Genomic DNA, 26401 nt, shown 5'->3' on the forward strand with positions numbered 1-26401 from the left:
GGGAAAAAATGACAAATGATAAACCTAGTAAGTTGCAAAAAATATTTTACATAGCCGCATAGTCACCATACAGGTCTTTTTGCATGCAAGAATGAAATAATTTAGTAGGAGGGTTTGGAATCGAAAAGCTATTCCAATTTCGGAAATCAGATCAGATGCGTAAAGTCAAGAATCAGGAATTACTTGTTATGAAATTACATTTCGATTCTGCTTCTCGATTTCTGTATGCGCATTTATTGTGATTTCAAAAGATTCAACTGCAAGAACACGAAATCGAACTCGCTTCTGCACTCACGCGCTGTTTTCTGTGCTGCGCGCACACACAAAGAGCACGCACAAATTGCCGCCTCTTATATATGCGAACACTGGACTGAGCTCTCTTTCTCGCATTCTCACACATTCGAATGGACAAAGCCTATTCATACAGCGCACATAGCACCCTATTTTTTACAGCTTTTTTAAAACAGTGTATACAGTATAATTATGTTTAATTATGTTGAGATATAGCACTACAAATTCTTAATTCATTTGCAACAAAACTATAAAGTTTTGTTGCAAATGGATGAAGACATAAAAATGGGCCAAAGGAGCCATCGAACTAGTAGGCTACCAGAAGGAAAAAAAAAAACCTTAACATTTTTGCTCAGAATTCGTTTTTTAATCCCTGCATGATTTTAGTCATACATGATAAATATCAAATACGTTATAGCTTGACTACAAGTTTAAAAACAATGCTACAATTGTTATAATCAAGGAAATTAAACTTGCCATCATGAAATATCTTCACAGGCGATAATGCCAAAAAGAAAGAGAAATATCGGAAAATATAGGCATATTTTATTCATGACATTACTATATGACAATGCATTTATCATTCTTACAATCACCGCCAGAATGTCCAACTTCACCATGATGAACTTAAAATTGGGTTCTTTTTCCTCAACAGTTCTCCTCACAAAACGAAATTCATCTCAAACACAAATTTGATAAGAACAGAGTGGAAATTATTAGCTACACCAACATAACAGCAAAGCTAATGTTTTCTGTTAATTTAAGCACAAACTAAGAAAAGTAAAACCAAACTTTAATGTGGCAATAATTAAGACCAAACTGAACATGGTGTGTGTTTGTGGTGCACGTCGGCAATGTTGTCTCGGCGGGGGCGGGGCGTGGTGGAGATGGGGCTTGGGTAGACGATACTATCGGATATCGCGATATTTTTTTAAGGCGATTATTGATAAGATATTTTTGACATATCGCCCAGCCCTACTGCGAACTTTCCTGTTGAGCATTTAAAGTTCTAAACAAAATCAGTGGGGGTGTTGCTTAGCAGTCAAATGTAGTCATCATTTTTTATAAAAAAAAAAAAAGCTAGCTTTTAAAAATAGAGCTTTATTTCCCAAATTGTAGTAGATGTATGATTTCATTCAGTGGCAATGTAGATCGCAACTGTTGATTCTTGTATTTTGAAGAGGTTGCCCCCTTTTGAGACCTTCTCTCAGGGACCCACTTTGCAGTTCACTCTTCGCTGGACAGGTGACCCCAGTGACCCTTCAACGGCCCCTGTGGCGAAACCTCTCTCTACTCGCAGTTCTGACACCAGCACCGCAGAGAGCAGACCCAGCACTCTCCGAAATTCACCTGTTGGTAAGGAAGCAAACTAGCATCTGTTTAAGTTTGTTAGCAATTATACAACAGTTCGTTCTGGTTCTCAAATCTGATTGGTTGAGGACACATTTTTATGAATATTTCATTTGATATTAACTACGAAAGCTCAACAGACGATGAAGATGCAGGGGAATCACTAACAGGCCAAACAGCAAGAAGTGCAGCCATTACACCTGCAGATTTGGACAATTTAGAAAAAACCCGACATGAAAATAACACGGTGCAGCAAACAGTGTGGGCTGTGAACTGTTTTAAATCATGGTTATCCGAAAAACAGCTCAATATCGACCTCAAACACATCGAGAAATCACAAATGAGCTCAGTTTTGCGCGATTTCTATGGCTCCATTAGGACCAGTAAAGGAGAACTGTATGGTATCAGCAGTTACTTGAGTCTTCGATCGGCGCTGAATCGCCACATTAATGAACCTCCTCTTAGCCGTGCATGGAATTTAATGCAAGACCCTGAGTTTACATCTCCCAACAACGTTTTTAAAGGAGTTGTCAAACAGATCCGACGATCCGTTACAGACAGAACATCACACTACCCTCCGATTTCATGAAGACCAGCAAATACTGAAGCGATCTGCTGCACTTGACCCTGGCAACCCGAAAGGTTTATTAAACAAGGTGTGGTATGACATTCAGTTACACTTTGCACGAAGAGGGAAGGAGGGCAATCGACAACTTATGCCAGACTCGTTTGAACTAAAGAGAGACGAAAATGGTACGAAATATTTCACGTTGACATTTAATGAGGAAACGAAAAACGACAAAAACCCACTGGAGGTCGACAGGGAAAATCAGAGGGGCGCTATGTTTGAAGAGCACGGTAACCCCATGTGCCCAGTTTCTTCGCTAGAGAAATATCTCAGCAAACTCCCACCTGACGCAAAAGCACGCTATCTGCACCCTAAAAGGAGATTTGAAGCTAACGACAAGATATGGTATAGCACTGTTTCTTTGGGCATTAATCAGCTGTCACAAATGCTCCCGAGAATGTGTAAAGAAGCTGGGACGCGATCGTCCTACACGAACCACAGCATCAGGGCCACTGCAATCCAAAAATTGTCTGATGCAGGGCTCCAAGCGAGAGAAATCATAGCCGTCAGCGGACACAGGTATGTTTCTGATTTGTTTAACCCATACAGTGGAAATGAAATGATACAAAATACGCGTTCTAATTTAAAACATTTTTTTAGGTCAGAAAGCTCACTGAAATCCTACTGGAGACCATCACTAAACAACAGAAAACGCTGGAGTGCAGTACTAGCATCAGATCAAATGGAAACCATACCAGAAAAACAACAAAGACTTTATCTCCGAATAACTATTTAGCGGGATGTACGATATACGGCAACGTACAAATAAATGTGAACAGTGGTTCCGAGAACCATCACTTGCTGTAAATCAGAAATGTAATAGATTTTGAGCAAATTGTAATTGTTTAATGAAAAACAAAAATACATAAATATATTTTATGATATGCTTATGACATTTTTTTTGTAAAATATAATAAACCTGACTTTGAGATTTAAAAAAATGTAGGAACAAAAAATATATTAATATATTTTATGTTATGAAATGCTGATTAGTTTTTTTGAGGGAAAAATATCAGTTGTTTAACTTATTAACTAGCCTTTTTGTATAAATGTTAATGTTGCGGAAGATGCTGGAAATGTATACTCATTTGTTGTAATTGCATGCAATGGTTTAATAAAAAAATAAAAACGCATGCACATTAATCAGTCTAGCTTCACGGTCTCTCTCTAATTCGGATGCACGTCTTGCCGCATTGTTTCTCTCTTATAACCTCATTATTTCTCATTAATAACCTAACTGAAGCAGCACATGCCCTTGATACGAATTCTAAAAGTGACGTATGTTTAACTGTCAACTTGAGCTTTGAATCCGGGCCTGCTTGGTCTGTTTAGTTTTTGTGAAGTTTCTGATTCCATAATGTCTGATCAAGGCTCTTTTTGTGATGGACCTGTAATGGTGAATAGAGCTGTTTATCATTTTATTCTCTCAGTGGCGAAGGATTTAGTGAGCACCAGCATACAGACCAGGAGTGAGCAGTCCCCCTGTGAACCCAGACAAAAACTACGCATCTTTTATCAGGTAGGAATTATGAAATCTTTATTACAGTACATTTATGTATATTGCACTGTTTAAAGTCACTCGTATACTACATCGTAGAAAATGTCTCCGGTTACTTTCGTAACCTTGGTTCCCTGAGAGACGGGAACGAGACATTGCATCAGGAATCTGACGCGACGGGGACTCCCTTCATTTCTTAACCTACCTGAAATCTTATTGCACAATTACATCCGTAATCGTGTCCATCACGCGGCTAGATAACGAGCCCAGGTTTACCGGTTCCCGCACACCATCCACACATGAAGTTTCCACTATTCGGGGTTGGAGTGCCATATCGAGCCATCCGCTTGAGAGAGGAGGTCCCGTCTCAGTGGAATCTGCCACGGGGAAACCGTCAGTATCTCCAGCAGGTCGGGAAACCACTAGAATCACCGGCGCCCTCTCCTCTTTGATTTTGTGCAGCACTTGTGGCAAAATCTTCAGCGGGGGGAACGCATACAACCGGGCTTTCGGCCACGGCATTGTGAGTGCGTCCCCGCCCAGGGGAGAGCGCGACAGAGAGAAGAACAGCGGGCAATGCATGTTCTCCTCTGTCACAAACAGATCCACTTCTGCCTTCCCGAACCGCTCCCAAGTCTCACTGACCCGAGGTTCAGCCTCCATTCTCCGTGAGGAATGCCGTTCCTCAATAGCATATCCGCGCCGCTGTTCAGGTAACCCGGAACATGCGCTGCGCGGATGGAGAGCAGATGGCGATCGGCCCATAGCAACAGGCGTGCCGTCTGTTCGCAGAGGGCTTTCGAGCGTACCCCGCCTTGGCGGTTTATGTACGATACGACCGACGTATTGTCCGTGCGAATCAGCACATGCTGCCCCCCCCCCGTACCTGCGTGAGAAAGCTCCGGAGGGCTAAAAAGGCTGCTCTCAGCTCCAGGCAATTTATGTGCCACGTCCTCTCTGACTCCGCCCAGGAGCCCGAGGCCGGTATGCCGTCGCAATGCACTCCCCAGCCCGTCTTCGACGTGTCCGTCGTGACCACTTTCTGCCGCGTGACCAGCCCCATCTGGACGCCGCGTCGGTACAGGTCGGGGTCTCGCCATGGTTTCAGCGCGCTCAGGCACCTGCGAGTAACCACCACTCTCATCGAGTCCAGCAGCACCCCCAGATATGTAATCGATTGGCTGGGGCATAATGCGCTCTTCTGTGAGTTCACGCAGAGACCAAGCTCTCTAAATGAAGTAACAGGGCGTGTTTGTGGCTGTTGAGCACATCTTTTGAATGGGCCAAAACCAACCAGTCGTCCAAATAATTCAAAATACGCATTCCGCTCGCTCTCAGGAAATAGCGGCTGAAAAAATAGTGCCTGAAAAACCTGCAGCACTGCCATCGTATGAAGTGCCGAAATCGCCTCTCCCGAGGCAGCGTATGCTTTGTCCGCGATGTGGGCGGTCAGACGGCAGGGTTTTGATGGCAGCATCGCCTCCGCTTTCAGAGAGGGGCAGAGGTGGGCGGCGACAGACTCCTCGACGGGCGGAATACGCATATAACCCCGGGCTTCCTCTCTGTCGACTTTAGTGAAAATCTCCGATCTTCTGGCGTGGGTGCGAGCCGACTGGGGCGCCGCCTTAGCGACTTCGTCGTGCAGATCGGGAAGAAATGGGGTTCGCTTCCTCGGAGCGGCGGCTCGGCGGCTCGGCGGCCCGAGAAAAGGAACCATGAATCCAGCTTACTCTTAACCGGTTCATCGGGGGACTCCCACTCCAGACCGAGATCCCTCACAGCCCTGGTGAGAATCCGGACGAGCTCGTCTTGAAATGTGGTTGGCCCCTCTACTTCAGAGCACTCCTCTGGAGTGTGGGCCCAGTCCTTCTCGGAAGCTGTTAGAGACATCGCTTCATCAAAGTCATCGTCCCCGCAGCGCCGAATGACATAACCTCCGAAGCACCAGAGGTGGGTCGAAGGCTCTCTTCAACAAAGCGGGGGGGAGCCGTGCGCGATTGCTATCATGCAGCGGTCCCACCAGCGGATCGCTGGCAGCAGTGGGACGCTGCCGGGAGAAATTACCAAGTGCTATATTCCTCCGGGTCCTAAGTACCCGCACTGAGAACTCCTCGCAGTGCGGGCAGTCGGACCCGGCGAGTACTGCCTCCGCATGGGCGAGACCCAGGCACAGGATGCAGTACTCATGGGTGTCCGGAGCCTCGATGGGTCCCAAACACAGCGTGCAATAGCTTGACATGCTGGAACGCCAAGAGGGAAATCCGTCTTCTTGCGTCTTCTCCACAGCTGTCTTGAAGTAGGATGCTTGAAAGAGGAAGATTCTGAGTTCATGCCGCCAATTATATAGCGGAGAGGCCCCGCCCCTTTTTCGCCGTCTTGGCTGGCATTGGCCAGTATGAAGTGCAACTTCACTGGCGTTGTGCAATAAGATTTCAGGTAGGTTAAGAAAGGAAGGGAGTCCCCGTCGCGTCAGATTCCTGACACAATGTCGAAGTGAACCGTCTTCGAAAGGGAACACAATTTACTCATTAGGTTTACTGGAAACCCATCTGCAATGTAAAAACAAATCTCAAGAACTTTATGCAACATGCTGGTATTTCTGTTTGTCCACAGTTTCTGTACAACAATAACACTCGTCAGCAGACAGAGGCCAGAGACGACCTGCACTGTCCCTGGTGCACTCTCAACTGCCGTAAACTCTATAGCCTGCTGAAACACCTCAAACTCTCCCACAGTAGATTCATCTTTAACTATGTGGTGAGCACAGTAGGACACATTCATAAATCTCTGCCTGTTTAATTTCAACAGATGAATAGAATCAATGTATTAGGTTAAAAATTCTTTATATAGTTATACATGGGGCTGGGTGGTATGGTATATATTGTGGTAACGATATAAAGTGTTTATACATGGAGATTTTTATCTTGGTATGTAAAAATATCCATATATCTGTATGCAGTATTATAAGTTATTGATACATTAGAGTGAAGCAACATGCATGAATGAGAAAAACTGTAATAAGTGCAAAAAGCTGTAAACAATTAAGAAAAATTACAAACGAGTTTTTTCTCCTATAACTATTGTTCTTGAATTCTATGTATTCCAGCCTCATCCTAAAGGTGCTCGGATAGACGTGTCCATAAATGAGTGCTATGATGGCTCATATGTTGGCAATCCGCAAGATATCCACAGCCAGCCTGGCTTTGCCTTTAGCCGCAATGGCCCTGTTAAGAGGACAGCTGTCACTCACATACTTGTTTGTCGGTATGAAACGGGTCTCAATCTGTCAGTGTGTTTTGGGAAAAATGCAATTATTGTTGACTAGAGGGTCATTTTAATATTTGTTTAGTTTTATGTGTAAACCCACCATTAAATCAAAATGCACATTTCTCAATTAATAATGGAATGTTGCAGCTTTTATTATAAATGATTTATCCATGTAAAAAGTATGGTCACAATTTCTATTTATTTTGAATTTAAACCTTTGTTATAAGCAATAAGTGTGTTTCCATCACTGACACCTATTTAAAATGAGCTCAACTGTTAAATTGGGTTTTCCCCAGGGTTTTGATGTCAAAATAAATACAGGATGTGCATATTGAATAAGCTGCCAGAATGCCTGTAACGATTTTTATGTAGAACAAAATTAGGGTTATGTGCCAAAGTCTTCGAAATGGGTTTTGCTTAAACCATTATGAGTTTTACTTGATTAAAAAAAAAACTGCTTAGGCATTTACATGACCTAACTTATTGTTGGCATATTAAGCATAATCGATACGATTTTGCATCAGTCACTAAGTGTTCTTTTTGCTGACAAAATCATATATGTGCTGTAAGTTCTAAAAGTATAATACAGATAAATGCAGAATTCTCCTGTTTTATATATGGTGATGCCAGAAATGTTAACCATGAATGTTTAATAATCTCTCACTTTCACTTAGGCCAAAGCGAACCAAGCCAAGTCTGTCTGAGTTTTTGGAGTCAGAGGACGGTGAGCCAGAGCAGCAGCGCTCTTATGTGAGCGGACATAATCGTCTGTATTTCCACAGCGACAGCTGCATGCCCCTCCGTCCACAGGAGATGGAGGTGGACAGTGAGGATGAGAGGGATCCAGAGTGGCTCAGAGAAAAGACCACCACGGTTAGTCGACTGGTCAAACAAGTAACGTTTTCAACAAGATAGTAATTGATATTTGCATTTGAATCGAACAGTTTACGCTTTTTTATGTATTATGAGTCTGACTGAAACTATTCAGTTCATGCGTCATGATTAGTACGTTTTGTTTTTCCTGAAGCAAATTGAAGAATTCACAGATGTGAATGAAGGAGAAAAAGAAGTAATGAAGTTGTGGAATCTTCACGTTATGAAGAATGGGTAAAAATGCATTCATATTGTCTGTCTTTTGCTTATGTTACTTGTATTATTAGAACATTGATCATACAGATGTGGCCAAAAGTTTTGAGAATGGCACATTAATTTTCACAAAGTCTGCTGCCTGATTTTTATGATGGCAATTTGCATATACTCCAGAATGTTATGAAGAGTGATCAGATGAATTGCAATTAATTGCAAAGTCCCTCTTTGCCATGAAAATTAACTTAATCCCCCCCCCAAAAAAACATTTCCACTGCATTTCAGCCCTGCCACAAAAGGACCAGCTGACATCATATCAGTGATTCTCTCGTTAACACAGGTAAGTGTTGACAAGGACAAGGCTGGAGATCACTCTGTCATGCTGATTGAGTTCGAATAACAAGTCTGGAAAGGAGGCTTGGTGCTTGAAATCATTGTTCTTCCTCTGTTAACCATGGTTACCTGCAAGGAAACACGTGCAGTCATCATTGCTTTGCACAAAAGGATTCACAGGCAAGGATATTGCTGCAAGTAAGATTGCACCTATATCAACCATTTATCGAATCATCAAGAACTTCAAGGAGAGAGGTTCAATTGCTGTGAAGAAGGCTTCAGGGCACCCAAGAAAGTCCAGCAAGCGGCAGGACTGTCTCCTAATGTTGATTCAGCTGCGGGATCGGGGCACCACCAGTGCATAGCTTGCTCAGGAATGGCAGCAGGCAGGTGTGAGTGCATCTGCATGCACAGCGAGGCGAAGACTTTTGGAGGATGGCCTTGTGTCAAGAAGGGCAGCAAAGAAGCCACTTCTCTCAAAAAACAAGGTTTAGGTATATGTAAGGTGGGAGGAGTTGGATCTGGGTCCAACCTCGCCCCCTGGATCTTGTGTTCTGCAGTGAGGACCATCTCGGAAATTCCCTAGACCTTAATCCCATTGAGAACTTGTGGTCAATCCTCAAGAGGCGGGTGGACAAACAAAAACCCACAAATTCCGACAAACTCCAAGAATTGATCATGCAAGAATGGACTGCCATGTGTCCCAGAAGTTGATTGACAGCATGCCAGGGCGAGTTGCCAGAGGTCTTGAAAAAGAAGTCAACACTGAAAATATTGAGTCTTTGCATAATCTTAATGTAATTGTCAATAAAAGCCTTTGACACTTATGAAAAGCTTGTAATTATACTTCAGTATACCATAGTAACATCTGACAAAAAGATCTAAAAACACTGAAGCAGCAGACTTTGTGAAAATTTATATTTGTGTCATTCTCAAAACTTTTGGCCACGGCTGTAGACTTACAAAAACATCCAACATTGGTGGAATATTGGTGCTGTCCTTATCTTGCTAACTGTCCTTTCTCCAGATTCATTGCTGATAATCAGATGAGTCAGGCGAGCATGCTGTTTGTGGAGAACTACGGGCCATACATCATTCGCAGAAATCTGTTTCGGAACTTTCTGCTTCACCTGGTCAATCTGCATGACTTCAACATAGTCACCACAGCAACCATTGACCGGGCTATGGCCCATATGAAGGAGATGGAGGAGTCACTTCCTGAACCAGAGGAGGGGCAGGAGTCATCAGATGCAACTTGCAACGGACATGCTGTGTCCTCGGGTGTTTCATTACATGGCAAACGCACCAAAAGTGGAGTGTCAGACTGACAACAGTCGGTTTTACAAGACAAATTATGAACATAATGAACGAGCTCTAGTTTGAACTCAAATTCTCCATACTTATCCCATGGAATCATCAATCTCATTCAACAATATCTGTGGCTTAGAGCATTTGTTCTATTTCTGATCTGCCCATATGTTCATTTATTAATAATGAGCCCATTTGAGACTTGATTGTGAGTTAGCTGCTGGTATTACAGACTGCAAGTACTGTTGAATTGATGCAATTTTTCAACACGTTTTCCAGTGAAGTGTCATGCTTTCAAACCAATTCAGCAGTCATGTCTAGTATAATCTTTAGTTTTTCTTCTGAAAACACATTATGCGAAGAAGTGAGTTACTGTAGAATTGGGAGTACTGTTAGTTGACATTTTCTGTATACATTTTATGATTTTGTTTAACCACTGTGCAGTCAGTGATTAGCACATGGTAGCACTTGCGTTACTACTTATTCAGTGGCTGTAGAATCAGAATTGGTGGCACGGACACTAATTTGTGATATTCAGGTTTCTCAAGTTGGATTTGAAAGCTAAACAACTTTACATTTCCTTTTTTATTATTACATACAGATACTCTTTTTATCTGTTTTAGATTGGACCAATCAGTATATATGTTGAAGTCTCTTATCAGCTCCTTGTTTCACATGGAGTGTGAAGATCCTTCCATCTTAGAATGGCATCTTCTCTGTATATTTTTTAATACCAGTTCTCTTGTTAATTAGCAATATAAATGCACACTCATGAAAGGAGAACTGCATATGTTTGAGCCACTAGAAGACCTCGTTTCAAAAATCTTTGTAAACCAACCTCATTATGCCCTTTAAAGTGAGGATCCAGAACAGTTTTAAATCCAGTGTAGGTGACCTCAAACTGATGTTAATACTGGATATGTGGTTATAAAATAGTTTGTTGCTATTACAAGGTTCAGATGTTGTATATGCCAAAGTATATCAGAAACAGCATCCTTTTTCCTTTGATTTGTTTCATCTGCAAAATGCACAAGTTTGGTGTACACAAAACTATTTACAAATTAAAGATGTGTAAATTCTTGGTTTGCATTTTAATGAATTGTGCTCAAACTGCTGTTGGTACATCTATTTTCAAAGATACAGTGTTTCATAAGTCATTCTAAACGACGTAATTTCAAAACATTTTCAGGAAAGTGTTTACAATGCTAGAGCAACAATTTATTTAAAAGCTGCAGTCCGTAAGTTTTGCCTCTTTGTCGCCATCTCTGTTTGAAAACCTGGAATTGCAGCAGTGTGCGGAATTATCTAGCTTGCCTGGGTTGTGCGCCGGCACGGCTCCAGCGCGGATGAATCTAATGTTCTGAAGAGTATGTGTGGCAGATTTCGGATCATTTTTAAACAAAAAAAGTTATGGACTGCAGCTTTAATAGTACATGCTAGGTTATTTTTCTTCATCTGTGTATTGAACTTGCAGTGGATTTCTACGGGCGAGAAGCCACGCCCCCGCAACAATCATATCCAATAGACGGAGTGAACGTCATTTGTGAGAAGGAATCTTATTGGATGATGCAACCCACGAGCAAGCGCCCTTCTTCTAGGCGGGAGATTTAATGTTAGACCGTCAGACTTCTACAAATCTCTTTATCAATACAGGGTTTCCGCTGGGTCTTAAAAAGTCTTAAATTTAGTTGTATAAAATTTAAGGCCTTAAAAAGTCTTAAAGGTGACATATCACGAAAATCTGACTTTTCCAGATTTTAAATGGGTCATATGATGCGATTTAAAAGGGGCATAACATTTCCGTCACACGCTTGAGGTATTCGGCCAATCACAACGGAGACTTACGTTTTAGACACCGTATTTCCTGCTTTTTTTCTATTTTGCGAACAAAAAGCAGCACTGTTTTGCGTCTCTGAGCAACATGACGGTGTTTCCTTCCTGAATGAATCAAGCGTTTAAATGATTCGGTTCAATCGCAATGACTCACTTATTAACAGTGACTTGCTGCCACTTACTGGCGGTTTTATTTTAACATTTAAAGTATCTTTTCATTTTTTAAAAATAATTTCAAACATCAGTTTTCAATGTTCTATGTTTAAAATATCAAAACATTATTCATGCATTTGTAACGGCAGGTTAAAGTATTCCATGTCCCTCTGAGCTGCATGTGTAGATGTTAGATGTGTAAATACATCTAAATGTTACTTCTAATGCAGCCTCTGTCTTTCCTCTGCATTGCAAAGATAAATTGTGTTGATACTGATTTAATTTGCTTGGTAACAGCCCAAATGCAAGAATTTGACTCAAAAGTTGTTGCACACTTTTAAAGGTAAAAATGGCCATACAACTTATTGGAAAATATTAATTTCTGTCACTGCTGTGAACTGACTACACAGAATGAATATATATATATTAGACTTGTGCCGGTATTCGGTAATGCGATATATCACGGTAATGAATATGACTTTTAGAGAAAAATGGCTTAAAGGTAAAAATGCCCATAAATCTTATTGGAAAAGATTAATTTCAATCACTGCTGTGAACTGACCACACAGAATAAAAAAATAAAAAAATAAAAAAATCAGGAGTCAGCTGTCCACAGTAGTCTTTAAGATATCAGCACAGTAACACACTCAGCAAAATATCGTCTAATTATCGTTATCGATAAAATCCCAGAAAATATCAAGATTTTTTTGTCAATATTGCAAACCCCTAATTTGTTATTTAATTTATATAATAATTTATTGATAATAATTGTTTAAATTAATATGATGATTAATACTTTCGACTCTTAAAAATGGTTTAAAGGCTGAAATGTAAAGTTTATAATTTTATAAAACTTTTTGGTTTTGTGAAAACTTGTATATGAACTGTAAATTATGCTTTTTACAGTCATTTTACAGTTTAATATGGGACTATAGACATTGCCCTACCCCGCTCATATGGTATTAATTTTATTTGTGCAGGTCTTTAAAAAGGTCTTAAATTTGTGCTTAAAAATCCTGCAATCCCGTGAATTAAAAAGTGTAGTAAGGCACAAAATGCATACTATATTCTTCGTTAATGTAGGGCTATGACTTTTAGTCAAGAGGCATGAAGGCAACCGTGAACAATGATATTTCAAGATATCACTGCTGACTGTTATTTGCTGCAGTGTTTAGTTTAGGAATGGATTATATCTATGGCAAAATGGAGACACCATTCGTTCTACCTCAGCATACTAGAATCAAGAACACTTCCGGAAGTGTCTCAGACAGAAGGGCCTTTGCGGAGAACCTAGAGCCGGACAGCAGACCCAAAACCCAGCCAGGTGCACCCAAAACAGGCTGAAACAAGCGAAAACACAAAAAGATCGGAGAATTTAACTGGCTGCGGAAACAATCCCTCCCACGTGACCAAGACCATAAAGTCCAGTTCATTTTGTGATGATATTCTGAATAACTGTAAAAGAAAACTATTTACAGATGCTGCAATACCTACTGACGAAAAAGACAATTCATCTCCTCTTCCTACATCACCACATCTTCCCACAGAAAGCTTAAGAAAGGAAGGACACCATTCTCAAAAGGGACAAAACGTTTCTCAAATGCAAAACGAGGTATCTACAAAGAGACATTAAAGAGTACGAGGCGAGCAGCAATATGAGTTTGCAGTTCGTCCCCATTCCTGCAGGGAGAGAACGTGGCTCAAGTGACAAAAACTTAAAACCAGACATTGATAATTTTAGAGCTGATAAAGAGGTGTTGTCCAGCTGTTTACGAAAAAACACCAGTGACAGGGACCTTCTGATGGATCAGTCAGAGGTTAACACTGGACAAAATCCCAGAGAGCACAAAACATGGTACTAGCCGAGCCCTGACTCTCATCACATCTTGGGCTAATTTTGCAATAGCTTTTAAGTAAATGACTTTTAGTAAATGTCAGTTACCCATGTTAGTCAGATAGATGGCATTTGTGTTAGGTCAGCAGTTCTCAACCAGGGGTCCAGGGTCCACTAGGGCCTCAAACTTCCAAGGGAGCTGCAGGATGACTTAATATGTAATTAATACATTTAATTTTTAATGTATTAAAGTAGTCTAAATGAAAATGCTAAAAATAAACACGTAATGAAATGGAAATCAAATCATATATATATATATATATATATATATATATATATTGTTTTCCCTTATGATGATATTTAATTTATATTGATTATTGCTGATTATTTTGTTGAATTCAGTCGAATAATTAGTTTGCTCAGTCTTTTGTCTATTCTTATTATTCCTTAGAAATCTGGCTGGGGAAATGAATTTGGCAATGAAATCAACAGTGAGTTGCTGGAAGAGATTCAGATACTCAATTTGCAGTTTCTCGTCCACAGGTTCTTCACTCTTCTCCTGAGGAAGAGAACTTCACCTGAGGAGGATATTTCTGCTTTGGGTAGGAAAATAAACATGTTTTTAAGAACAAACAGCTGTTCTCAACTTACCTCTTAATATTTAAAAGACGAGGCAACAGATGTAGCTCTTTATGTTGTACTTGTGGTGGGTTTAAAAAAATCCACACGCCTCTGCTCAATTTGTAGCTTTTTGAAATGTAAAAAAAATAAAAAAAGAGCTCCTGATTGATTATATTGCAGGAGGATCTCATATTGCAGACATATAGATTTATGTTTCATTGTTATTATTCTGCTGAAAGTTAAATTCACCTTAATCATTCGATTTTATATGGAGCCTTCTCAAAATGTCTGGTATTTGACACTATCCATGATTCCTTCTATCTTGACTACTGCCCCAGTCCCAGCTGAAGAGAAGAAGCCTGCATCATCCTGCTTCATTGTAGATATGGTGGTATTTAAGTAGTCTTGTTTTTGTGCCTAACATACCTTTCAAAATTATGGCCTAAAAGTTCAATTAGGTTCAGACCATAAAACATTTTGTCACATGGATTTGTTTTGTGAGCAATAGTTTACATAGCCAAGTCATATGAAGAATACAGGATGTTGTTGTCACATGCAGCAAGTGATCAGTGCCTGCCAGATATTCCTGCTGCTCCTTTACCTTTAATGTTACTCTAAACCTCTTGGCAGCCTCCTTGATAAGTTTTAATATAGTTTTTATTACATAAACAGGTGCCCTGTTCTTTGATGATGGTCTTCATGGTATTCAATGGCACATCTAATGTTTTGGAAATACTCTTGTATCCTTCTCCTGATTGATACCTCAAAATGAGATCCTGCACATCTTTCGTAAGCTCTTTGCAGGTCATGGCTTTAGCAGTATAATGTGATAAAGAAGATGCAATAAAAATCCTATTGAAACAGCTGATTGTTATTTAGGGTTAATCAGCATTACTTAAAGGGGACATCGGATGCCCATTTTCTACAAATTGGTATGATTCTTTGGGGCAGGGGTTCTCAACTTTGGCCCTCGAGACCCATTTTCCTGCAGAGTTTGGCTCCAACCCTGATCAAACACACCTGACTGCAACTCACTAGTAATCCTGAAGACCTTGATGAGCTTGTTCAGGTGTGTTTGATCAGGGTTGGAGCCAAACTCTGCAGGAAAATGGGTCTCGAGGGCCAGAGTTGAGAACCCCGGTTTTAGGGTCTTCATTAGATGTCTGTAACATACTTTGGTTAAAATTCCTTAATGGTTGTGTAAAACAACACCCTTTTTACCTTGTCAAAAACAGCTCTGTTCACATCGACCCGTTTCAGTGCATGACTCTTTAAATGATAATGATCTACTGCTCACCTTAGCCCTCTCTTCGTGGGGCTTGTCGACACATGACACATGAATATATCCCAGTATATAAGTATATGGTTCGGAGGTGGTCTTACTCTAATAGCTAGCTATTTACGTAGAAACTGGTCACTGGATGAGTTTTAGCCTATTACAAACTGGCTGGGTCTTTTCTTTTCAGTTTTACTGAGCTGGCAGACACACCAGAAACATAACTAATTGCCAAAAAAAAAAAAAAAATTCTAAAAAAAGTGAAAATTTCATCCGATGTCCCTTTTAAATAATAACCAGAGAATTAAGAGTTTGAATGTGATTGGTTAATTCCAAACAGAAGGGTGTGCATATAGGTAATGTTAGAATTTTTTTTAACCTTACAATTTTCTATATGTTTGTTACATGAATTTTGCTGCTTTGAATATTACATTAAATATATAAAAAGATGATCAAAAAGATGACAAGATTTATTTTGTATTTTTTGTACATCTCAAAAAGCTGTGGGGTGTTTTAACAGGGTGTGTAGACTTTTGTACTCACTATACCGTTCTAGTAGTGGGGTTAAAGAACTACATAGCTTACCCACCCATCCATCATGCTGCTGCTGGTTTCTCATGGTGGGAAAAAAAAACACAAATCTGTTTAATGCTGTAATGCTGGTTTAAAATATAGTAGTAAAACTAAGACTAATCATCAGAACATATTACTGATTTACTGTAAACCTGTCAGGATGTGGGACATGCCTTTTTTGTAATATGTTTTGTGAAGGTATTTTTTTTTCCATGTTGGACTTCTAGTCTGTCATTCATTTTCAGAAGCATGAACAAAGGCTGTGTTTCTGCCGATAAGTTGGATTTTGAACAATTTTCAGATGGCTTGACCCACTTTCATGCAAAGTACAGAAACAGACTGAGCCGAAGAAAACGCAGACAACAACAAACTACATTCTGTGCTGTAGTCACTGAACCATTGCAGAATTAATCTATTTATCAGGACCCATGGCCTGGTCGTCTACGAAGAGAGGATGTTCTCTGGACTGATAAATATCAGCCCCAACACTCTAATGAAGTCACTGGCAACTCTGCATCAGTAGAGCAATTACACAGGTGAAATGTGTCACTGCATTAATGCCAGCTGGTTGTTTTAGCCTGGTAATTAAGGGGATAGTTAACCCAAAATCTGTTTATTTTAGGCATTCTAACATATTCTAAAACAGCGGTTCTCAACCAAGGGCTTTGGCCCACTAGTGGCCCTCAGTGAAAATCAGAAAAAAAAAAATTATAGAAATCGTTACAAAAAAATTATATTTTAAGTCCTTATCCTTAATCATTATAAAGTAAATGCCTTAAAGAATCATTTAATCAAATTCATTGGTTGAAAAGAATGTAATCCATGAAGAACATTCAGAATTCTTAAATTTTGCTTACATTTCTGCTTTGACACAATCTGTATTGTATAAAGCGTTATATAAATAAAGGTGACTAGTTATTTTATATGAACACTGTTCATTTCATAATTTAAAAAAAATATATTATTGTAGACAATAGGGGCCTTGGAGTCAAAAAGGTTGAAAACCTCTGTTCTAGAGAAACTTTCTAAATTTATTGTCACTTAAAATAAAAATAGTCTGCTAGGTATTTTACATGCAATAATAATGTCCATTTATTAATATACTAGACAATATTGACATACCTTTTGTTTATTCCTCAGATGGAAGCTGGTTAAAAGAATGGAAAATAAGAGCAGACACTGAGGAGAGGAGAAGACGACAAGAAGAAAGGAGGATGAAGAAGGAAAATGGTAATGAAATTGCCAACATAGAACACGTGCAGTTATTGCAATAACAAAATACAACACTTCAATCTGTATTAATTCCTTTATTTTCTGAAACTGACAAATGTGTGAATACATTTTTTTTACCTGTAGAGTTGTGGGATTATGGTGATTTTGAAGGTGATACTGTATCTGTAGACCATGAGCAGGAGCTGTGTAACACAGTGCTCATGATTGGTCCATCAGGAGTGGACAAAACGGCTGCTGTGTATGCCTGTGCACAAGAGCTGGGATTTAAGGTCTCAGTGCAATATGTTCTCTTTATATCAATGCTATTACATTTATTACAATAAGCAAAATTCTGGCTCTTAAACCAGCCTTAATTGCATCTTCCTCTGTTTCATGGTCACACAGGTGTTCGAGGTGAATAGCTCAGTCCTGCGCTGTGGTCGTCTCATTCTTTCCCAGCTGACAGAAGCAACTCAATCTCATCAGTTGAACATTCAGAGAATTAAAACCCTCATATCTGATCCACCTTGGGAGTGAACTTCTTTAGTTTATACAGTTTGAATTCTTGGTTTATTAGTTGACAAATGCCTACACAGATGAAAATTGAATGGAGTCTCATGGATTCTCGCACACATGATATATCAGTAAAAATTGATAAAAATGTAAATAATTTTGTGTATTGAAACCAAATAAATTTGAAAACATTGACTGTATCTCCCTTTTTTTCACAGGTAAGGAAGGCCATAGAAAGGTTACTTCATCATGTAAAAGTTATCATAGCTTTTCCCGTCTAAGCACTAAACCACAGCCAGTAAAACTCACTCACTTCTTCAAGTTGAGTAGCAAAAAGTCTGTAGGTAAAACCTCTGATGGTCCTGAATATTATATACATGGTAAGTGTACCAGACCTAGTTTTATAAAAATGTACTTGAAGTAACAAAGGGCCTAGTTCACTAAAGAATTTAATAGATGTATCTGCTTTGTCTGGGTAAAATAGGTAAACATTTGTATAATGTCTGAAAAAAATAATTCTTGAGCATGTACTGGATAGTTTTATAAATATGAACAATTGTGATTATTATTTTGATTGCTCATCACAAATCTAATTACAACAGCTGTCGAACTGAAACCAGATAGGCTTCAGAGATCAGTGTCTGGTTTTAAGGACAATAGACAAGGTGATCAAGAGTCGACGTGTCCTTCTAAAGGTCCTAATTCAGTTGGACAGAGCCGGACAGTCCCAATGTCACTTATACTATTTAAGGAGGTAAGAGTGATTATGGGGATGCTGAAACCGATTACATAGCACTTCATGATTTGTATCTCTGCTGGGTTAAATGATTATGACAGTATCAGAATTAATTAATTGTTTATTAGTAAATTGTTAATTTTATAAATAACTGGTTTTGCTGATTTAAACCCCTTTTTACTTGTTTACACAAGTTTTTATTGTGCTGCCAATGTTAAATGTGTCTCCCAGGTTGATGTCAAACCGTGACAGAAGGATACGTTTTCTACGTGTATTTACGCTTTGATTTGCACAAAACAGCACATCCGTGCAGCGCTGCTGACACAGAATAGCGTACGCTGCTTGCGTTCAGCGGATATTCTCCAAAATGGCGCTACGGTGATGCGGAGAGACACAGAGGAGACGAATTGTTGAATAAAGTCGTTCTTTTTTTTTCTTTGCGTACAAAAAGTATTCTCGTCGCTTCGTAACGTTGCGGTTGAACCACTGATGGCAGATGGACTATTCTGACGATGTCTTTCATACTTTTCTGGACCTTGACAGTGTAATTTACTTGGCAGTCAATCGGACAGTCACAAGCCTCCCGGTTTTCATCCAAATAACATTAATGACAACATTTTCATTTTGGGGTGGAGTATCCCTTTAAGGAGGATTTTGATGAAATCCATTTCCAAACTCCTTCACTGGTGAGAAAAACCAATGTTTTGGAAAGCAGATATTGGAAACTACTTTTTTATACCACAGTTGTTGTGCAGTTGTTTGAATTAGCTGTTATTTAATGGCATTCTTGCTATTTCAGATAATTGCATAATTATTTGAAGTAATAATATTATGTATGATTTTAAACTTAGCAAACCATCAGGAGCTATCTGCAGTGTTTGTGTGTGGTGGAGAACATGAGGACTGATCCAGAGCAAGTGACCTTTTTGCTGTGTCAGAATAAGGGGGATATCAGACAGAGTATTCTCCAGCTTCAGCTCTGGGTCTGTAGTGGTGGAGGGAGCACAGAACTACAAATTCTCAAGAACATACTCAAAGTGAGCCAGACTGACATTTATTTACTAAAGCCTTTACTACTTTCTACGACTAAGTTTTCTGCACATGCAATTATAGAGATGCAAGTAGTTGTCAGTTTCCAAAAGTTTTTCATTTTGCATGATCGTGTGATAGATCAATGAAGTGTGGTTATGTGTTGCTGCTCTCTTAAATCTTATGACCAATATAGAATATTTGATTACAACATCTCGTGCCCATTCCAAGTATCCTTAAAGAAATTATTATTTTTTTGTTTATTTTCTTTTTTTTTCTTTGCTAGTTATGTACTGTAATATATGTACTATTTTACACTGAAGTGTAAAAGTCTTGGTGTATTATGGCTAGGGTTGCAAAAAGGTGGAAAATTTCCAGTAAATTTCGGAAATATTCCAGAAATTTTGGAAACTGTCCAGGATTTTTTTTTTTATATTCCAGGGATTTTTGGAAAGTTTCCGGAAATTTTCCACCCCTTTGCAACCCTAATTATGATTGTGATCATTATCAGTTTAAAATATTTACCTACAAACTGAACTGTAGTTGGTCACTTCACTTGTCTTCTATCCCAGATGTGTAACTTTCTTTCGCAAACGAAGATTTTTATCAATCTAATCCATCTCTGTGAGTCCATGTAATGTTTCTGTCTCACATCTTGCATGAGCTTCACAACGCACTTACGTTTACATCAAGACAACTTGACCCTCTAATGAATGCATATAGACCAATTGGATGGAAGCAATGGTTTACAGTAAAAAAACAAACAAACAAAAAAAAAAAACATAAAATATTAGTACTATTTTCCTTACACCTACTGCTTTGCTTCAGAAGACATTTTTTGAAGCGTCAACATTTCGAAACCAATTTACTTTTACTTGTATTATTTGTACTTAGAGATTATTTTTCTAAAAATCTGCGGTTGCAGAAAGTAAGTCATATATATGGGAAATGAGGGTGAGTAAATTGAGAAATTTTTCATTTTTGGGTGAACTACCCCTTTAAGTGGGTGGATCTTAACATGAATAAGTATTAAAGTGGACCACACTTTATGCTGATAGTCTCGCAGAGCTACTAAGCCACTTGCACTGATTCATAAATAGAAGCTGATGTTTGTATTCTGTCTTAAATTACATAATGTGGATCCTGGACTGAGCTGGAAAACAGCAGGTATCTGGAGATCCTGGCAGAGAAAATTAACATCGAAAGTCTCTTTTCTCCACATTTCTCACCTCAATCCTCTTATCAGCAACAGCCAATAAATCCCAAGACGAAAGGAGAAAAGTCAGTCAAAGGCTTGATGTTACAGACCTCCACAAATGTACACAAGGTTAGACCAGACTGGCTCTCTACATGCAGAAGAAAAAAAAAACATTTGTCATCTTGTGAGCCAAAAACTTTTTCTTACCCACATTTAAAACTTTTCTCTTTGGATGAATCTTGTAAGTCCTCAGTCCCTTCAAAGCAAACAAAACATTTGGCTTCTGAAACAGATGTCCATGGAAAAGATGAACCACTCATGCTGGTCTTTCAGCACATGGTGTGCACTGCAAAGTTTTTTGAAAACATGTATTTTCTGGATGCTTATTTACAAAGACCATCTCTCAGAGGAACTGGACTTTGTAAGTCGGAACCTCTTGGTTGGATGGGCGCCACACTGAAGGACGGCTTATTGGACTTACCAAGAGAGGAGCAGATTGGACAATGTTTTAAGAATTCATCACAGATATTGGCCATTGTGGAAGGTTTGGGTTTCCATCAGTGTCAGACTGAACTCTCTAGGATCTGGACAGAAGCTGCAAGACTGAGGAAGGGGTTGTCTTCAGAGAGATGGGAAAAAATGATTTGTGTCCTGTCTCTGCCATCTGACCAAAAAAACCCCTCAGAATGTGTCAATGTCAATTCTGTGAACCTAGGTGTACATATTAAATTAATATTAAGAGTTTACGTGAAGCTTTAACTTCATCTGTGCGTATTAAGTACAATAATTTTTTTGTGGTATCTGATTCTGACTTTTTTTACAGTGGTGTCCAGAAGTGCAATGAGATTGTATCCAATCTGATCTCCAGCAAAAAGTTCAACTGTCATAGTAGTAAACATGTTCTTTCCATGGACTACTTGCCCACTCTGCGCTCAATCTGTAGATCTGAGAGAGTTAAAGAACAGCACTTCTTAAGGTATTTTGTATTTTAAAAGGAAATTTCTAATGCAGTGGTCACCAACCTTTTTAGGCCCAAGATCCCTGACCTCGGCCTTTATGAAAGACAAGATCTACCTATTGAAGAATTGATAGAAAAAGACATCCCAGATTGTACTTCAAATTTGAGGCCTTTTACTTAGTATTTTAATTAGTGATTACTGATACTGATTTTAAAGCAAATTTATTTATTGGCTATTTGCTTTAACGAACAAATTAGAGGCAACTACTGCATTTTAATCACAATCTGCACGGGCAGTTGTTTTTGATTTGATTTAGATTAATTTCAGGATTTAAAACAAAAACAGAATGGTCTGACTTTAGGTGTTATTTATTTATTTGCTACATAAAACATCTGCACGAAACAAAAACAGCAGGTCTGAATGAGACGCACTCTCTGACAGCAGGTGGCGGTGTGGCGCCTATGAACAGGGTTGCCAGGTTTTCGTATGGTTTTCCATATTTTTCCATAGCGCAAGCTACATTAAAGTGATTATTACGTTTTGAATATGGATATTTTTCTTACAAAAACGCATCGATTCGCTACAGAAGGCCTTTGTTCACCCCCCGGAGCCGTGTGAGATGTTTTTTTATGGATAGTTCACCCAAGTGATAATTTTGTAATGATACTTACAAAACGTATACTACAATTATATACAACTTAGAGATTATAGACAACGAAAAGATAATCACAGCATAATATTTACCCCTATAATAATGAGTGTTCAGATTATTTTGTTCACTTCAACCCCTGTATATATACTAAGCAAAAAAAAGAAAGCAAGAAAGAAACCTCCTCTTACATGCAACAGCTTTTATTTCCAACTAGTTCCTTAACAAGTAAATATTAACAAAAAAAGTTTAACAACCGAGACATAAACTTTAGTTTCACATAAATTTGATGAGCAGAAATGGAATAATGAGTCCCTGAAGAAAGGGAGGGAGGGTCAATATCAAAAGTAGCAGTCAGTATCTGTTATAGCTGCCAGCTGCTTTAAGCACTACAGAGCCACAAGTCCCCATGCCTCCCTGCAACAGGACTATGGCATGTTCAAGAAGGTATTGTAACTATAACTGTTAACTAACTTTAATTACCTAGTGCCTGTAAAGTGTTAGTAGTGTCTTATGGACTGTTCCAGGTGCATGTGCAATAACGGTTTATGGTTCATTGAACAAGCATAACATTGTTTGTCATAAGAAAAATTACAACAAACCAACATGTCTTTTTAGTAGATACTTTAATTCCAAAGCAACTTTCCCACTGGACAGTAGAGTTCACATTCAAGCAGCAACCTATAAGATTAAGTGCTTTGCTCAACTGCACAATGGTGGCAGATCAGTCTCTGTGGGGACTCAACCAGCAACCTTATGTTTACAAACCTTGGGCTTTATCTCATGCCAAGAACCTCTTAGTGCAGTGGTTCCCAAACCTGGTCCCTGGAATACCCCTAACAGTACACATTTTGGATGTTTCTCATCTGACAAAACCATTTCAGGCCTTGAAGTCCCTACTAATCAGCTGATGAGTTGAATCAGATGTGTTTTATTAGGGAGACATAAAAATGAACAGAGTTGGGGGTATCCAGGTCCAGGACTGGGAACCACTGTAATTAATCGATAAAGAGGTGCAGCAAGGACCACCAGTTAAACATTATATAAAATTTAGTGTGGCAGGGATAGTTCACCTAAAAAAGAAAGTTGTGTCATCATTTACTCACCCTTAAGTTGTTCCATGAATTTCTTTCTTCTGCTGAACAAAAATATTTTGAAGAATACTGGTAGCTAAACAGTTGCCGGCAGCCACTGACTTCCAGACTAAGTCAATGGCTACCAGCAACTGTTTGCTTACCCACATTCTTCAAGATATCTTCTTTTGTGTTCAACAGAAAAAAAAGAAAGAAACTCATACAGGTTTAGAACAATTTGAGGGTGAGTAAATGATGACAGAATTTTCACTTTGGGGGGAAACATCCCCCTTTAACATTGCTATAATCATGTGCGTTACTGTAGATTTTATTTAATAATATTTAACCTTTAAATGTATAAAGTTTCTCGTCAACACTAAATAGGTTCTAGTTTAACACTTAAAGAAATAAAAAAAATAGTAATAATAAAATCCCGTGTCAGGTTCAAGCAACTTAAATTAACTTTAATATGTAGTCTTTGTTTCAGAGGAAGCATTGCATAAAGTTTTACTCAGTGGAAGGGAGGAGCTCCAACGTCAAACAAATGAGAAATAGTCATTCAGTAGCGATTCACTCCCGCAGGAGTTCAAAAAACGCAACAGCTTGCAGGAGAGCGTCACATAGCTCTTCCCCTCTGTTCCTACTGCTCATCTGAAAAGAGTTTCTGTGCTTTAACACCAAGTCATGAGGAAAAAGAACACGTGGGTCTTGCTTCATCACCGACTCCGTCATCATCTTCCGAACTCTCTCAGCTCCACTTGTCCGACAATCTCCCACTATTAGGTTGAAATGGCGGCCGACAGCTGTGCGCATCATGTTAAGGACTTTTGGGGGGCTTCCTGGTTCCCTTGCTGGAGTGAGTAAAGCAAATAGCATTGCCTCTACTGTCCGGAGATGGACCAAGACCGGATAAAGAGAAGTATTCTGGGGAGAGATACTTGGTTTCTCCACCAAAAAAAAGTCGGCTGGAGGGAAGCTTGAAATAACAGTTGAGATCTGGGGTTGACAAAAAAAAAAAAAAAAAAAATTATAATTCATTCAAATTGTTTTTTCCTGTGCAAATATACTATCAAATTAGGTGCATTAAAGTAATCTCTATACAGAAGGTAAACCAGCAACACTTGACAGGAGAGCTTAAACAGCTAAAACATTCTTCAAAATATCTTCTATTATGTTCTGCAGAATAAAGAAATGCATACATATCTGGAACAGCATGAGGGGGGGAGTAAATATTTATTTTAAAGAATATTAATTTTTTGGAGGAAAGATGCTTTAAGTCAACATGAAATGGAAATTCACAAATCTAGTGAACGATTCATCTATGCAGGTTTCATTTTTAAATATTTTTTAACCTAATCAAAATGTCAAAACTGGATATTCGATCAGACTTCCCTCAATCATTTTATGGTTTTAATTGCCCCTTTCTTATTATCGACTGCAAGCTTACATTCAGATCTGCCTCCATCCAATCAACAAACAATGCATAGAACTGCTCTACATTTTTTTCTTTACCATAATCTTTTTCACTCTTTCAGTACGTCACAGTACTAAAGGAAAGGATCTGTCGCTAATTCTGTTACATTGCTTTAAGTTCTTCAAACCACAAGGGTTGCTGGTTTGCTTTCTTAAAAGAATATACAAAAACTGTAATATGTATTCACAATTTAGTAACTCACATCTTCCAAATAATCGGATGCCATGTACATTCCTTTCATAAAACTCTTGCACTCTGCTTGCTGCCAGTCTAAGACAGTTCTTGCACGATCCATGTGTGTCCATGCAATTTTATTAGTACCACAAACAATGGACATGATAGAGCTTGCATCCTGCAAGACATTCATAAAAAAAACATAGCACAGAACTCCTCATTCACAAAAGCTATTAGATGTAGTGGTTTAGACAGATTTGCCTCACCTCCAATAGAGCTCGGTCAATCTCAGGCCTTATGAATTTAGCCAGATGGACTTTTCCCTTTTTCCTCTCCTTCTTGTCAGTTGGTTTAAGGATGGAGGCAAAGACTATGACAGCACTCTTGTGTTTCAGTAAGGGCACATTCATAACACTCTCCAGACTGTTGAATGGTCCATGTGCGGTTCTGTATTTGACAATGTTAACAGCTTTCCGTCCTCGTAGCAGTTTGACCTGTTCCAGTTCTGACTCTGTGGATGTATTGAGGCACTGGAGGATGACAGCACGCTGCTCTGCGGTATAACATGAGTCCAGGGGTTTGTCCTTTTCTTGGCATAATTCAGAGGAAACAGATGCATTCAGGATGTCAAGCCCAGAGATCATGATTTTGCTCCTTCTGCAACAGGTGCAGTGCAAGAATCTGAGCTCATATTCAGGCAAGGAGCTCGGAGGGCGACAGAACAGACTGTAATGTCCTGTAACCAATCAATGATTTAGTCAGAAAATAATTTTATATATATATACAGGGCTCGAATTGAGGGGGGATGCGGGGGGATGGCATCCCCCTGGTTGAAAAAAATGACAAAAAGCTTCCTCAGTAAAACCACCATTCCCCCCTTACCATCCCCTTTGGATTAATAATGTGTATTATGTAAAAGTTATCATGCAAATTAAATGTTAAAATTATCTACTTAAGATAATTCACAAATAACGGTGATTGGCCAATCAGAACTCGGTTCTATTACATGTACAAGCGGAAGCAAGTTTTTCGTCATTTTTCACGCAAAATGGTTCAAGCGCAACTTTTGAATTTCTTTAAAAAGAAGACAACAGAAAAGGTATGCTTTTTCCTTCATTAGAATTTAAAAACATTCCCCTGACATAATGTTATTGTGCTGTATGTGTAACTGTGAGGGATTGAGAGATGATAGGAGAGCTGACATTATCCAGTCATCGACCTTGCAAAAACCAAACCAAAACACATCTTGAGAGTCCAAAAGCATTCACTGTGTGATGAAGTCTATTAGAATACAGGTAAAATAACCTTATAATTCAAGCAATTAAAGAAAAAA

At 39.1% G+C, this 26401-nt stretch overlaps 3 protein-coding genes across 4 annotated transcripts in view; 2 read left to right on the plus strand and 1 right to left on the minus strand.

Moving 5' to 3' along the window:
- Window positions 1-10796, plus strand: part of suz12b (SUZ12 polycomb repressive complex 2 subunit b) — a 20294-nt gene extending 9498 nt beyond the window's left edge. The window contains exons 10-16 of the mRNA XM_016515022.1: window positions 1473-1647; window positions 3700-3788; window positions 6381-6524; window positions 6874-7031; window positions 7709-7907; window positions 8062-8141; window positions 9481-10796. Of these exons, the coding sequence (XP_016370508.1) occupies window positions 1473-1647; window positions 3700-3788; window positions 6381-6524; window positions 6874-7031; window positions 7709-7907; window positions 8062-8141; window positions 9481-9781 (1146 nt within the window). The 3' untranslated portion in view covers window positions 9782-10796. The remainder of the gene's footprint in view (window positions 1-1472; window positions 1648-3699; window positions 3789-6380; window positions 6525-6873; window positions 7032-7708; window positions 7908-8061; window positions 8142-9480) is intronic.
- Window positions 10797-12854: 2058 nt separating this feature from the next.
- Window positions 12855-22917, plus strand: LOC107710268 (ATPase family AAA domain-containing protein 5). Its single transcript, XM_074560072.1, is given in 16 exon segments — window positions 12855-12866; window positions 13087-13204; window positions 13374-13564; window positions 14033-14199; window positions 16297-16587; window positions 17199-17278; window positions 17402-17553; window positions 17669-17796; window positions 18044-18156; window positions 18379-18530; window positions 19148-19198; window positions 19364-19547; window positions 20675-21417; window positions 21420-21454; window positions 21563-21715; window positions 22875-22917. Coding segments are annotated over 16 exon segments (2613 nt in total).
- Window positions 22918-23652: 735 nt separating this feature from the next.
- tefm (transcription elongation factor, mitochondrial) overlaps window positions 23653-26401 on the minus strand; it is a 3781-nt gene continuing 1032 nt past the window's right edge. Inside the window, exons 2-4 of one of the 2 annotated variants that reach the window (XM_016515026.1) lie at window positions 25335-25804; window positions 25097-25246; window positions 23653-24416 (exon numbers count right to left, since the gene is read on the minus strand). In XM_016515026.1, coding sequence (XP_016370512.1) covers window positions 23991-24416; window positions 25097-25246; window positions 25335-25804 — 1046 coding nt within the window. In that variant the 3' untranslated portion in view covers window positions 23653-23990. The remainder of the gene's footprint in view (window positions 24417-25096; window positions 25247-25334; window positions 25805-26401) is intronic. The other variant, XM_016515027.1, reaches the window with a different exon arrangement.

This window comes from Sinocyclocheilus rhinocerous, unplaced genomic scaffold, assembly GCF_001515625.1.
Source record: "Sinocyclocheilus rhinocerous isolate Xijiao unplaced genomic scaffold, SAMN03320098_v1.1 scaffold567, whole genome shotgun sequence".
NCBI lineage: Eukaryota > Metazoa > Chordata > Actinopteri > Cypriniformes > Cyprinidae > Sinocyclocheilus > Sinocyclocheilus rhinocerous.